This window comes from Bombina bombina, chromosome 3 (assembly GCF_027579735.1).
Source record: "Bombina bombina isolate aBomBom1 chromosome 3, aBomBom1.pri, whole genome shotgun sequence".
In the NCBI taxonomy this organism is placed as follows: domain Eukaryota; kingdom Metazoa; phylum Chordata; class Amphibia; order Anura; family Bombinatoridae; genus Bombina; species Bombina bombina.
The window spans coordinates 159,490,242-159,506,629 of NC_069501.1; the positions used below are offsets into that span (position 1 = coordinate 159,490,242).

The 16,388-nt window shown below is 34.2% G+C and overlaps 1 protein-coding gene across 1 annotated transcript in view; it reads left to right on the forward strand.

Moving 5' to 3' along the window:
* ROBO2 (roundabout guidance receptor 2) overlaps nt 1-16,388 on the forward strand; it is a 637,624-nt gene that overhangs the window by 508,121 nt on the left and 113,115 nt on the right. Inside the window, exon 14 of the mRNA XM_053706022.1 lies at nt 4,131-4,252. Coding sequence (XP_053561997.1) covers nt 4,131-4,252 — 122 coding nt within the window. The remainder of the gene's footprint in view (nt 1-4,130; nt 4,253-16,388) is intronic.

Below are 16,388 nucleotides of genomic sequence, written 5' to 3' on the forward strand. Positions count from 1 at the left end.
AGACAGTGATATGTTCTGCTGCTCAGATCTCTGAGGGATATGTTTTTATCCAGGTGTGCTTATAAAATTCTTTTATAGCTATATTTTGAAGAAAGATCTGCATTTGGAAAACCTTCAGTTTTGAAATTGTTACCCTGTGATGACCTGATTAACTTTAAAATATTCTGCCTTCTGTGAAACCTAAGCTATTTCTTATTGTGTTAGACTTACATACACTGTTTAGATAGACAGAACACATTTATATTTAGAATTAAACCATATATTGTGTGGTACTAAATCATATATATTATAGTTTTCATTACTGCCATGTTTGGTATCTATGACAAAGAAAGATCAAATGTTACTGTTCTGCTGAAAAACAGAAAACAGAAAGTTCTAAGATATGTAATATTTACTTTTTTGTGCCTCTTTAATCTTTTAATTATATATATATATATATATATATATATATATCCAGTTGAAATAGAAAGTTGTTTTTGTTTTTTTTTTCACTGAAGAAATAAATCTAAGTTTCTAAAAAAAAACAAAAAACTTTTTTTTAGAGAAAAGTATCGTACTAAAACAATATGTTTATATTAATGGTAAATTGTAGTAACACATTATTTACACTGTACTTACAGAATACTGTGAATAATTTATTTTTAACAACAATGTCCCTTTTTTTGCTATAAAAAGTTTACTTGGTGCACGTCCTTCAGTTCTTTTTCTTGATTTCTTTTAGCATTCTTCTGTTGCCTACAAGACAGCTCCCATTCAGAAATCTTTAAAGGGACAGTCTAAACCAGAATGTTTATTGTTTAAAAAGATAGATAATCCCTTTATTACCAATCCCCCAGTTCTGCATAACCAGCACTGTTATATTAATATATGTTTTACCTCTATGATTAGCTTGTATCTAAGCCACTGCAGACTGCCCCCTTATCTCAGTGCATTTGACAGGCATACAGCTTAGCCAATCAGTGCAGACTCCTAAATAACTCCACAGGAGTGAGCACAATGTTATATATATGACACACATGAACTAGTACTGTCTAACTGTGAAAAACTTTCAAAATGCTCTGAGCTAGGAGGCAGTTTTCAGCGGTTTAGAAATCTATTTGAGCGTAGCTAGGTTTAGCTTTTCAAAATTACCACCAAGGGAACAAAGCAAATGTAATGATGATTGGAAAGTTGTTTAAAATCACATGCCCTATCATGAAAGTTTAATTTTGACTAGACTGTCCCTTTAATAATTGTCACTCTACATGGGATTCTCTAAACACAGGATTAACTGTCCTAGGTCAAAATATTCCCTCGCTTATAGAAAATGTGTCCTTAATATCAACAAAGTTACAGGTCTTAGATCGATATTAGCTAATTCATATGAAAAATGACAATTATCTCACTTGATAATCCTATGGGCTGCCATTTTGTTTCATCAGTTTGTTCAACAACATGGTGTACTGTACTGTTGCATGACTGCAATTGTATTAAATATATAGATTGAACATGTGTATATTATAATAAAATTTGTTTTTAAACGGTCAAAGCCTTTGATTTTACGGTTTAATCAAGAAGTACAGAATGAACCACTTTTGCTAATTTATTATGCAATTTATAAATGCTATAAGTATGAGTGGGCTTTAGACAGTCCTTAAAGTGATGGTAAACTCTCCTCTTTTTAAAATCAGATTCAGAATGTTAGGGATATTTTAGATGGAGTTTTATTCATCAATTTTTCTGTGAGCTAAAGGTTTGAATTGTTGTCCAATCAGCGCTCTAGCTATAACAAAAGTGCCATATGGCGAGAGAGCTGATTGGACAACAATTAAAACCTTTAGCTCACAGGAAAATGTACTTTTGAAGTGGGTAGTGGAGCGCGGGTTATTTGAATTTTATATCTATATTAAAAAGTAATTTATAGTGCATCTTCATTACAACTGATGAATGAAACTCTATCTAAAATATCACTAGTATTCTGGATCTGATTTTATAAAGGGAGTTTATCATCATTTTGAATCACTTCATAGGCAGTTGGATAAATTAGAATTGTATATTCTATACTATAGTTGTGTGATAAAAAAAAGTAGTATATTTATGATTGCCAAGTTCTTCTACTCATATGTTTCTTAAACTTTATATTCATTAAAACATTTATAATTTTGAGTACAGCATTATTTAGGTTTCTCTTAATTGTAAGGCTCCAATCTACATACATTTGATTAATATTGTGTCTAATTTTTAAATCTTGTTTTAGAAAAGAAAAACAAACTGAGTTAATTGTATTAGCTAATTCTTTAGACAGCAGAAAACTTAAATTATCTAAACAAATTGTCTCAAAAAAGCTTAATTTGTCATTTACAATATTATCCATCATTATTTATTAGTATATTCTAATCAAGGGACTTGTGTGATAGCACAAGCAAGAGTCGAGTCACGATTGAACAATTTGGCAATTAAAAGGATTTCAGCAGATAAGAGACTCTTCAGTGAATGAATAATTTGAGCGCAGGTGTATCAAATCTTTCAACAAAAGTATACTTTGAAGAAGAGTAAATGCTAATTATAAGTCTTCTTTTTCTAAAGAGTATTAAAGTATTTAATATATGCAACTTCAATTAAAATAATCACATGGTCCTTATTAACATGACCAAGGGCTGAAAAATGTATTTTAGTCCAGTAGTCCTGGACTAGAAACAAATACCAGTGCATAAGTTACAAATTAGGCTTCTTATATAAATTTATTCTAAACACATTTTAATTACATGATATTTATTATTGACTTGCTATAAAATAGCCGAATATAAACATTTTTTAAAATAAATTAACATCTTGTTTGCTGCAACTGATTATCCACCCACCACCTTCCTTATTTATAGGAGCTAATCTGGGTTTGAGACTGCAGCTGACAAGAATTAATTGTTTGGCAGTTTTTAGCAGCTAAAGACAATTAGGGAAATGTATGTAGCATAGTTAGCCTAGAAAAGTCAGCATGATAAAACTCAGGAGTGAATCAAATTGATTATAATGTTAGATAACCAACTAAAATGTCTGAAAGGCAAGGTAACAGTGCTTTCAATATGTCATATTTTTGTATTCATGCTTTTATAGATTTAAAGGGACATGAAACCCAATTTTTGTATTTTATGGTTTAGAAAGCACATGCAATTTTAAACAACTTTCTAATTTACTTCTATTATCTAATTTGCTTCATTCTCTTGATATACTTTGCTGAAAAGCATATCTAGTAGCTGCTGATTGGTTGCTGCACATAGATGCCTCATGTGATTGGCTCATCCATGTGCATTGCTATTTCTTCAACAAAGGACATCTAATTTGCTTCATTCTCTTGATATACTTTGCTGAAAAGCATATCTAGTAACTGCTGATTGGTTGCTGCACATAGATGCCTCATGTGATTGGCTCATCCATATGCATTGCTATTTCTTCAACTAAGGATATCTAAAGAATGAAGCAAATTAGATAACATAAATACATTTGAATGTTGTTTAAAATTGTATTCTCTACTTGAATCATGAAAGACAATTTTTGGGTTTAGTGTCCCTTTAAGAGACGACAAATATCTGTTCTTCGCTTTGGATAAAACAAGACATAACGGTATTAACAAGTAAAAGGTCAATAGAACATATAAGACTGGTTAACATACACTACCATATAATATTCTTTTTGCATTTTCTCAAATTTACGTAACAATTCTTATTTGTAGATACACTCTTTTTTATTGCTCAGGAGTGCAGATGTGTGGTTTACATTTATATATATATATGATATATATGCCAACAAAGAGTGGCTTAAAACACCTCTTTTTTATTGTTTTCCCACATTCCCTAGTAGAACGAAAAGCAAATTCTGTAATAGAGAAATTCTGCAAATCAAATAGCTTGTTTAGGCAATTTGCAACCATTTTGAAAACCTAGGTTACAGATTTCGCTTTTTGGCCTCTTTAGGGAGCGTCCAAAAAAAGTAAAAAAATTTTATGAAAGGAAAAAAAGGTGTTTAATGTCATTTTAAAACAGTAATTCTTTATTTACTGAATCTGTTAAATATATGACCATGTGCTTTTTTATTGATAAACAATACAGAATGGTTTACTGTTTTATTACTTCTAATTGTATGTTTTTTTATATTAGATATCAGTCCACCTGTACAAGGTGTAGATCATCGACAAGTTCAAAAAGAATTGGGAGATGTCATTGTTAGACTGCATAATCCTGTTGTTCTATCACCAACAACAATTCAAGTCACCTGGACGGTGAGTGTAATTAGGACAAAAGCTTTTTATTTTATGTTGCATACATCATGTTATTAATTTGTAATATATTACATGATCTGATAATTGTGTTTCTTTTGCTTACTGTAGCGAGACATTCCCCTTTCAGAAATTGAAAAAACATTTAGGACCAAATTACGAGTGGTGCGTTAACATTTACGCATAAGTGATAAGGGGTTTATTCTGACTATTTGCGTGCGCAGGGTTTTCCGCTCGTATTACAAGTTGAAATTGAAAGATTTATGCTAAAATGATTACCATGTTCTCAGAGCTCTGTTTAACTGTTTCATGAAACAAAAAGTAGTGCAAAACACATAAAAAATACATTACAAGGTACAGTTACACTCATATTAACACTATCTAATAAAAATTATTAAAAACAAATATTGCACACAAAAGCTATAAAGGCTCAAAGATAAGGGATTTAATATATATATATATATATATATATATATATATATATATATATATATATATATATATATATATGTGTGTGTGTATATATATATGTATTACTTCTTTCAAAAAGCACTCACTAAACTTCTTCATAAAACTTAATGCTTAACCGGACCGGTTCCTTTATCATATGTGAGTTAAAGCATAACAAATCCAAGACAAGTTTTTATATGTGTGTAGAGATGTTTTTATGTATAAACACATATAAATACACGTTTTTAGATGTTTTGATATATTTAACTGCAAAGGGCTCCAATGCACTTATATATGTCTATATACAGGTATGTGTACATATATATTTATGTGTTTATATACATGTATAAACAGATAAATACATATGTACACACATATAGACATATATAAGTCCATAGGAGCACTTTTCAGTTAAATAAATGAAAACATCTAAAAACATATTTTTACAATATTCATGTAAAATAAAGTGTTATACTGTGTATTTGCTGAAAATATTTCACATTCCAATGTTCTTAACGTAAGAGGATAGGTTCTATGTATTTGTAAATAGATATTCCTATATATATATATATATATATATATATATATATATATATAAAAATATATATATATCTGTATATATCTATACCTATATATAGGTATAAATATATATTTATGCAAAAAAAATCAGATATATAGAAATATGCATTTATGAATAAATAAATCATATTCTGTTATGTGAAGGACACTGGAATGGGAAATATTGATATTTTTATGTCGTTTAGCACACTTGAGAATACGTGATCAGGTAGGGTATTAGGTTTTTGCCCCCTTTTTTTCTCCATTGACTTCTATTGGGGAATAGGTTATCATGGTGTGATATCCTAAGTTTGGCTTTTCCCCCGCATCGTTTTAGTGCACAAGCGAAAAAAGTTTACTTTTAACTCATAATACGAGTGTAACCCGACGAGCGTAAAAAGCTTACTTCTAGCGCAGTTAACGCTCAAGCGTGAGTCAAGCAGCAGTCAAGCTCAAGTGGGAGTCAAACGCTCCTCTTGTAATCTGGCCCTTAATAGTCTATCATGTTTTGAAATCCCATGTATTGATATATAAGACTGTCATATTGCTTAAAGGATGCATAAAAGATTTTTTTTGCATTATTCTACCATTAGCAAAAATGCTTCTAGTAAAAGTTATTACTGTTTATTTGCAGCATTCTCACATATCCTGTAAGGGTCTGTGCACCAGTATTAGAGTTTAGAGAGCTGAAGATGGTGTTTATATTTCACATTGAAATGCACCCATGCTCATTTCAATATTGACCTTTTTATTCCTTTAAAGAGCAGAATAAGCCTATGAAAACTTTATAGAGATTGTGGAAATGAAAAAATGAACTAATAAAATCATTTTATGTCACCTATATGTACATCATCAAATCATATAATTACTTTAAATTTTAACTATTTTACATTGTTGTAGTGATCCTACTATTAGTACAGTGGGGACAAAAAGCTTCTGTGGCAAAATGAAAAGAAATGTCACTACACAATCACCTAATCAGCTAGTCAAACTGCATACCAAGACCCATACAATGCCTGGCACCTTTAGATATGTCTCCAAGAGTATTTTTACTTTACATCTCTAGTTATAACACATCTTGTTGTATATATAGTCACACAGTCTTCAAATATATTTAGTGAAATTGTGAAGATTTTATTCTTAACTAATGAACACTAATTTGATCACTATTTTATGCCACCGAGAACAAATATCCATTTAATACAAAAGTAATAAAGATGTCACAAAAAATTATCCAGACACAAGTAGAGGACTTAAATTATTGACGAAACAGCACTTTTTGAAACTAACAAAAAGGAGTAGTATTTGGGAAGGATATGCCGGTTTCCTTTTATTACTGACTATAGAAGGAAGTTTAATTATTTTCTGAATATTAAATATTTTAGAAAAACAACGAAATATAGTGTTTACCGTATGGATTATGGTAATAAAGCCTATGCCAATGTTTTGTTCAAACATAATTTACAGAATATTTTATACCAATAAAACATTTAATTAATGAATGTCAAGCACAGATATAAACAATTTCACCCTGATTTATAGATTTACATCCTCTGGAAACATCTGTTTAATGTGCTTCTTAAGAAAACAGATTGTTTCTTTCAGTATTATCTTTCCATTATTGTGAATTATGTCTATATCTGTGTAGAAATTCATGTGAAATGAACATATAAAAGTTTATAAACTGCTATCATAAGTTTGCTACAACATATGTTACAGTTCAAAATGTCATTTTTATTTCTTTTCAATCAATTGCAAGATATTTTTCCTACATTATGTATTACAACATGTTTTTGTAAATCTATAGGCATAGGAAATGCACTGTTTGTAAGGAATTTTCACTATTATCATCAAGAAACTCATATAAAATAATGGGAAATATTGGTGTAGAGCTGTAGAATAATACAGAATTTTAGACCTTGTCAATCATACAAACAATGTAAAGCTTACTATAATTTTTAATAATGTAATATATAATTAAATGTGTGCCTACATAATGGTCTGTTTGTTTGCTTTTGTTAACATATCAATGGTTGAAAAACTGTAGCCATTGGTTTTCCAATGTTTTTAAAGAACAAATATGCTAGGAAATTCTCACACAATAAAGGTTGTTTCCTTATGAACTAAATGTAAATATAGCAGTTACTTCTTACAGCCAGCTTCTAAATAGGGTTAATTCCCAGAACACATACAGTTAAAAAAAATGTGATTGACTGCTAACTACCACCAGGTTATTTGTTCTGCATCTAAAGCTTATGCTACATTTTTATTTTTGAAACATCTAGTTATTCAAATTACACATCTTTTTATGAATCGATAAGTACCATAAGTCTGGTAGAAATTATCCTATGACTGATAACATTTGTTTCAAATTTATTAGTTCATAAGTCCTGCAGCTATGTGTATTTTCTTAAAGGGACATGAAAACCAAAATTGTTCTTTCATTATTCCGAGCATACGATTTTAAACAACTTTCCAATTTACTTCTTTTATCTAATTTACTTTATTCTCTTAATATCCTTAGTTGAAAAGCCTACCTAAGTAGGCTCAGGAAGAGCAATGCATTGCTGGGAGCTAGCTGCTGATTGGTGACTGCACACAAATGCCTCTTGTTATTTGTGCACCAGATGTGTTCAGCTAGCTCCCAGCAGTGCATTTCTGTTCTTTTTGCAAAGGATATGATGAGAATGAAGGAAATTTGATAATATAAGTAAATTGGAAATTAATTTAAAATCACATGTTCTATCTGAATCATGAAAAAAATAACATTGCCCCTCCCCCAACTTCAGATAGGTTTCCTATTGGTCAAGTTGCATGATTTTCTCAAAGTAAAATAATATTACTGAAAGCAATTAAAGACTTTTTGGTTGCATATTTTTTTACTAATATTCTATAAAATATTATTATCTTATTTGCCTTTTTCCCCTTCAAAGATTTAAAGATCACAATGGTCTGTCTAATTGAGACAATAAAGTATCATGCATCTCTAAAAGAAATACAGAATAAATAGTGGAGAAAAAAAAAATCTTACATTGAAAACTAAATAAAGCATGCTTAAATCTCAATGTTTGTGAAAAAGAAAACATCTGTTCTGTGTTCAGTTAAGTTGAACACTTTTCTTATAACATCCACAGTTAAAAAGCATCCTTGTCAACCAGATGTGTAGTTTTGCCAAGTCTCAAGAAGGCTTTTGAGGAAAACATCTTACATATAGTTTTCCCCAAGATACCAGCTCACTACCAAGTGACTGCTTTTTGCCGCAATGATTTTTAAGTGCTAATGAGACTCAAGTGGCTTGTTATTTTCAGGCATAAGTCCCAGGATAAGTTTAACCCTTCAGTAGCCTTGATTTTAGTTGTTTATTTTTATCCTCAAAGCTGAAATTTCCTAAAAGATTTTTTTTCCCTGTACAAAATAATTAAAATTACTTGCTTAATCTGTTCTTTCCTCTTTAGTATTGGTACATTTACTGGGAGAAAATACTATGGTGCATTTAATCATTTTTCTGTACTAAGTTAAGAATACTATAAATTGGAAATATAAAAAGTATATATTTAGCGCTGTGGAACCTGTTGGCGCTCTACAAATAATTGATAATAATAATTAGCAGTTGAAAAGCTGTTAGATCGTAATTTTTTTTTTAAATGACTTATTTTATCCACCAGGCAATATCTATAAAAACTATTGTTCTATATCAGCTGTAATTTTTACCCACAACTGTGACAGATAGTAAAAGATCCACGGGTATATAATGTAAAGTAACAGGTACTCACAATACTGGACAGGAATACAACGATCAGTCAGAAGTTTAAGTTCCAGTAGACAGAAGCAGGCAGAGGTCTGGAAATTTTCAGGCAATACATGGTTAAGCAAAGGCAGTGTCAGGCAGGCAGAAGTCCGATAACTTTCAGGCAATATAGGGTTAAGCAAAGACAGTGTCAGGCAGGCAGAGGTCTGGTAACTTTCAGGCAATACAGGGTTAAGCAAAGGCAGTGTCAGGCAGGCAGAAGTCCGGTAACTTTCAGGCAATACAGGGTTAAGCAGAGGCAGTGTCAGGCAGGCAGAAGTCCGATAACTTTCAGGCAATATAGGGTTAAGTAAAGACAGTGTCAGGCAGGCAGAGGTCTGGTAACTTTCAGGCAATACAGGGTTAAGCAAAGGCAGTGTCAAGCAGGCAGAGGTCCGGTAACTTTCAGCCAATACAGGGTTAAGCAAAGGCAGTGTCAGGCAGGCAGAGATCCAGTAACTTACAGGCAATACAGGGTTAAGCAAAGGCAGTGTCAGATAGGTAGAGGTCCGGTAACTTTCAGGCAATACAATTACCCAACAGAACAAAGTTCAACAAATGGGCGTCAAATCTCCTGGACGCTGGAAGGTTATAGGCTTGATGAAGTCATCAAAATGGGATGGCCACTGAAGCACACCACATTGCTAAGCAATGAGACGCTAAAGCACACAAAGTTCCTGGAAGCGGCAAAAAAGCAGCTTGAGTATAATCGTGTTCGTGACAATGCCCCCCCCCCTCATGGACCCCTCCTGGGGTCAAGATAAGGCTTGTCAGGAAAATTTCTATGAAAGGCCTTAATTAGTGCAGGAGCATGGACATGACAAGCAGGTTTACAAGACCATTCAGTAATGGGGTACCCTTTCCAATAAATCAGGTAATACAACTTGTTGCCACATAATTTCGAATCCAAAATCTGACTGACTTCAAACTCAGGGTTACCATCCACTAGTAAGGGAGGAGGAGACATGGACTTGTTGGAGTATTTGTTTTGGACTGCAGGAAAGACTGGGTTGATTTTGAGAGTCTTAGGCAGAGCCACTCAAAAAGCAGAAGAACAGACCCAGGAACAACCCTGAAAGGATCAATATAACTAGGACCCAATTTAGTACAAGGTTGTTTGAGATGAAGAAATTTGGTGGAAATCCATACTTTTTCCCCACTACGATACTCAGGTGCCTTTTTTCGTCTTCGGTCAGCAAAAAGATTGTATCTTTTGGAGGAACGAAGAAGTATATTGCGGATGTTTTGCTTATTTTTAGCAACAAGATCTGCAGCAGGAACACTAGTAGCAGAAGTAATCAAAGGAAAAGTCCTGGGATCAAATCCATAAGCTGCTTTAAAAAGAGAAGTCTTTAAAGAGGAGTTGAAAAGAGAGTTATGTGCCAGCAGTCGAGTCCAATTAGACTGATGATGGTCAATATAGTGTTGGAGAAAGGTCTCCAGACAGTGATTCACTCGCTCCATCTGCCATTAGATTGAGGATGATGAGAAGTAGATAAAGATATAGTTGTACCCAATTGTTTACAGAGAGACCTCCAGAAGCGAGAAACGATTTGACTCCTCTGTCAGAGACTATAGCCATAGGAAATCTATGTAATCGGGCGATATGGAGAATGAACAATTCAGAAAGTCTTTGAGCAGAGGGTAAACCAGGAAGAGAAATAAAGTGAGCTGACTTGGATAATCTATTGACCACAACCCAAATAGTATTGTTACCGGTAGATGGTAAATCAGTGATGAAATCCATGGAGATGTGGGTCCATGGTCGATGTGGAATAGGTAAAGGCTGAAGTAAACCTGGAGGCAAGTGATGGGAAGGTTTATTAGATGCACAGGAGGCACAAGCGGAGATGTACAGAAATTACACTATCATGAGCCCAGTGTAACATCTTGAGACGAAGATTGTTAGGTACATACAGAAGACCAGATGGAGGAGTACATGCTGGAGGAATATTACCTTGGGCAGATTGAAGTTCTTGAAGAGTAGTAGTAGATATTTGCTCGCTAATTTCAAGAGGATGAAGTATAGTATCAGGTTCTTGTTGTATTGAAGTAGTAGATAGAAACTGTCATGACAGAGCATCTGCTTTGATGTTTTTTTAGTTCCAGGAATGTAAGATAGGACAAAGTTAAATCTAGAGAAGTATAAGGACCATCAAGCCTGTCTGGAATTAAGTTGTTTAGCAGTTTGAAGGTATAGAAGATTCTTATGATCTGCCAGGATGGTAAATGGTAGTTTAGTGCCTTCTAGCCAATTTCTCCATTCATCCAAAACCATTTTAATGGCTAGGATCTCCTTGTTTCCAAAATTATAGTTTAATTCCGCAGGACCATTTTTTTTGGAGAAAAAACCCACAGTGTGGATCTTTCCTCAGATAGGATTGCGTTGTGAAAGTACGGCTCCAGCAGCAACAGAAGAAGTGTCCACTTCAAGATTGAATTGTAGATTAGGGTCTGGATGACAAAGAATAGGTGCGGAGGAAAAGGCAGATTTGAGAGTCTCAAAGGCAAGAAGAGCCTGAACTGACCAAACACTACAATTCTGTCCCTTAGGAGTTAATGCATTGAGAGGAGCAGAGTCAAAGCCCTTAATAAATTTCCTATAATAATTTGCGAATCCAAGAAACTTCTGTAATGCTTTTAGGGAGGTAGGTCTGGGCCAGTCCATAATAGCTGACAATTTGCCATGATCCATTTCAAATCCAGAATGAGATATCATATAACCAAGGAAAGGGATATACTTCTGATGGAAAGAACATTTTTCTAGTGTAGTGAATAGATGATTCTCTCTGAGCCTTTGTAGTACCGATTTGACATATTGGTGATGATCTTGCAGAGTTTTGGAAAAGATTAGACTATCGTCAATATAAATGATCACAAACTGATTCAAAAGTCCCTGAAAACCTCATTAATAAAATGTTGAAAGACGGCTGGGGCATTACAAAGCCTCAAAGGCTTTACCTGATATTTGTAATGCCCAAATCTGATGTTGAATGTGGTCTTCCATTCATCCCCTTTACGAATTCTAATGAGGTTATAGGCACCCCGGAGGTCAAGTTTAGAAAAATGTTGGCTCCTTGAAGATAGTCGAAAAGCTCAGGAATAAGCGGAAGAGGATAACTGTTCTTGACAGTTATTTGATTTAAGGCACAATAATCTATACAAGATCGGAGACCCCCATCTTTCTTTTCCACAAAGAAAAAAAAAGGTCCAACTGGAGATGAGGAGGGACGAATAAAACCTTTGGCTAAATTATTCTTGATGTATTCATCTAATGCAATATTTTCTTGATGAGACAAGGAAAAAGTCCTACCTAGGCAGATAAGCTCCGGGCAACAGATCAATCGGACAGTCAAAGTCCCGATGAGGAGGAAAACACTCAACCTCCATTTTAGAGACGACATCTAAGAAAGAATGATATTGGACAGGAAGATCTTTCGGATAATCCATCATAGTAATAGTTGGTAGCATACTTCTGGAGACATTCTGTAAACCTGGACAAGATAGATTAGCAGGGATCTCCGGTATGGCAATAGTAGGAGGCTTAGATTTGGAGACATTCTGTAAACAGTGACAGAAACAACTCCCCATGAAATACGTTCACCTTGTGACCAAGAGAATATCTGATTGTGAATCTGTAACCAGGGTAGTCCCAGAATTAAGGGAAACTGAGGAGAGGTAATAACATCAAAACAAATAGGTTCTGAATTAAGTACACCCACAGACTTAAGCAGAGGTTCAGTGGCAAATTGAATAATACCAGAGCCCAGGGGTTGACAACTAACAGTGGACACTCTAACCACGTGAACCTTAGAACGGAGAGGTATTTGAAGAGATGAGGCAAATGCAGAATCAACGAAAACACCAGCAGCACCAGAATCAATTAGGGCTTGAGTATGGAACTTGCTTTTATTGAGTAGAAGTGTCACAGGAACAAAAAGCTTGGAAGTGAGTGATAATGAAATGGTTTGGCTTAACTCAGCCCCTCGATCTGGAGTAAATTACTCTTCAAGCCACAATATAAGCAGAGACCCAAGGTGTGTCTTCTCAGACATTCAGTCTCAGTTAATTTAATAGTACCCACTTCCATAGGTTCCACAGAATCAGAGGGAGGATAACTTGGAGGAACAGGGCTAGAAAATCGGTGAGCCAGGCGGAAGGATGGTTTATTCAAAGGTTCTCTGGTTACGATCCCTTTCTTGTTGACGTTCAAAAACCTGGGCATCAAGCCTGATGCATAAATTAATAAAATTCTCTAAGGATTCAGGTAAATCTCAGTAAATTAGTTCATCTTTCATTCGTTCTGATAGACCTTTATGAAAAGCTGCTCGTAAGGCTCCTTGATTCTAGGAAGTTTCTGCATCTAGAGTATAGAATTCAATAGCATATTGGGCCACAGAAATATTGTCTTGATGTAAATCCAATAAACCTGCTTCTGCTGCAGCAGATCTTCCTTTCTTATCAAGCATAGAAGAAAAGCTAGAAATAAATGAGTCCACATTGCTTAATAGAGGGTCATTATTTTCAAGCAGAGGTGATACCTATACTAAGGCCTTCCCTTCATAAGGGAGATAAGAAAGGTAGTCTTAGAGGATGAGGTAGAAAACATCTGAGGATTGTTTCTAAAGTGAAGTTGACATTGATTTAAGAAACCACAGCAATCTTCTGAATTCCCGTCATATTTATCAGGAAGAGAAATTCTAGGAACATGATGTTCATTGGCTTGTATGGCAGAACTTACAGTGGCAGTAGAAGCGGCAGTGGAACCAATTACAGAAGTGCCAGTCTGAGCAGTAGCTGCTAAGGTTTGAAGAAGTGCAGCAATCTGATCCAATTTGGAATTCAGGGATTGCAAATGAGTAGTATGTGATCCTAATTACTGTCCCTGGTGGGTCACAGCCCTGGCTAACTCAGTGGGGTCCATAATATTGGCCCGTTTGTAATGTCAGGAATAATGGTCTCAGTCCGGAATAGACCCAACTGCTAGGATGAATTAATATACACATGCTAGCACACTGAGTAATATCCAGGACGTGACCCACAACTGCGACAGATAGTAAAAGATCCACAGGTATATAATGTAAATTAACAGGTACTCACAATACTGGACTGGAATAAAAGGATCAGTCAGAAGTTTAAGTTTCAGTAGATAGAAGCAGGCAGAGGTCTGGAAACTTTCAGGCAATAAAGGGTTAAGCAAAGACAGTGTCAGGCAGGCAGAGGTCCGGTAACTTTCAGGCAATACAAGGTTAAGCAAAGGCAGTGTCAGGCAGGCTGAGGTCTGGTAACTTTCAGGCAATACAGGGTTAAGCAAAGGCAGTGGCAATACAATTACTCACTCAGCAGGAGAAGGAAGCACCCAACAGATCAAAGTTCAACAAACGGGCGTCAAATCTCCTGAAAGCCGGAAAGGTTATAAGCTTGCTGACATCAACAATACCGGATGGCCACTGAAGTGAGTCACGTTGCTAGGCAACAAGATGCTAAAGCACACAAAGTTCCTGAAAGCTGCAGAAAAGCAGCTCGAGCACGATCGTGATCGTGACAGCAGCATGTGTAACTCAAAATCGTCCAGTTAGACAAGGCCGAGGTGGCAACCCTAATCCCATGTCAAGCACAATAATGTTCAAAATCTTGATCATAAACCTGCAAAGTTCTAAATGCTCTCCTCTCAGTCACCAACCCTCAATTTTTAGCAATAACTTTATCCTATCCTGCTTACATGAAAGTTCTGTTGTTGACCCTATTCTGAGACTATCCCACATTCTTCCAGCCTTTAAATGTTCTCTGACACTTATTTAGAAAAACATGCCACATAAAACAATACAATATGTGCACATTTGATCCCCATAACCTTCATTTTATCCTCTCAACACCCACACAATCAGGCAAAAAAGGCCTGCCATTTCTTGTCTTCTTCACGCCCCCATTATAAGCTACTTTTAAGTTTCCATGGAAACAAGGCATTGACTGTATCAACATTTTTAATTTGTATTTTTTTTTCAGTCTATGATATAATCGGCACATTACAACAAAATTACATTATCTTTATTATTATTATTATTATTATTATTATTATTATTATTATTATAATGATTAAGTCAGTTCATCTATTAATAAAAATATAACTGTCCATTGACTATGACTTTATACTATATGACATATTTCTTGTGTTTTTATAAATTATAAGATAAAGGAAACGACAATTGGAGCACACTGCTAATTGTCAGTGATGAATGTTTTATTGCTACAATAAGGTATTCATTATTTTGTATTCTGTCCTGTATCACTTGTCATAACTTTCGCAATCTAATTTAGAATGACTAGGGTTCTCATGAGCATATCCATGTTTCATTTGTAAATATGATGCTTAAAAATTAGCTAATTAGGTATAATACCAAAATAAAGTATTAAAATATCAGAATAAAATGTAACCAAGTAATAAAGATATGGGCATAATTTTGTTTTGTTCTCTTTATTCTCCTTGCTTTGATGTTGAAACTTAGGTAATATGGGAGAATATGGAAATAAGATTGTTACTGATTATTCTATGAAATAGATTGTATATTAGATGTAGGAAGTTGTTTGTATGGAATGATTGTTGTAAGAGAGTGCAATGAAGATGTTAATGAATATTCTTAATTAAAGGGAAGATAAACACCTTGAGATTATACTTATTTTGCCCCATTTTAATGTAATTTAGCTCTCAAAATAATGAATTTTTAAAATTTTAGAGCTGAAAATGCAACTACTACATATTTTCTCTAATTGGAATTGGCAGATAACACCTGTGAAAATGCAATTTATACTAACACAATGACAATGACTAGTCTTGCTTGCAATCTCAAGCCCAAATTGGCTCCTACAAATAGGACAAGCTGTGCATGGAGTCTGGTGTCTGAAAAACAGTTGCAGCAAACAAGATGTTAATTTTATAGCACAGCAACAGAAATGTTTTGTGATTACAAGGTGTTTAGTAGTCTTTTTAGCAAAACAGGTCTTTCTGGATCTGGTTTTAAAGGGATACTAAACCAAAAATGTTTCTTTTATGATTCAGATAGAGCATGCAATTTTAAGCAACTTTCTAATTTACTACTATTACACATTTATTTCGTCATCTTGCTATCTTTATTTGAAAAGCAGGAATCTAAGCTTAGGCGCTGGTCCATTTTTTGTTCTGAACCTGGGTAGCACTTGCTGATTGGTAGTTACATTTAGCTTCCAATCAGCAAGTGCTACCCACATGCTAAACAGAAAATGGGCCAGCTCCTAAGCTTAGATTTTTGCTTTTCAAATAAAGATACCAAGTGAACGAATAAAAATTGATAATAGGAGTATGTTAGA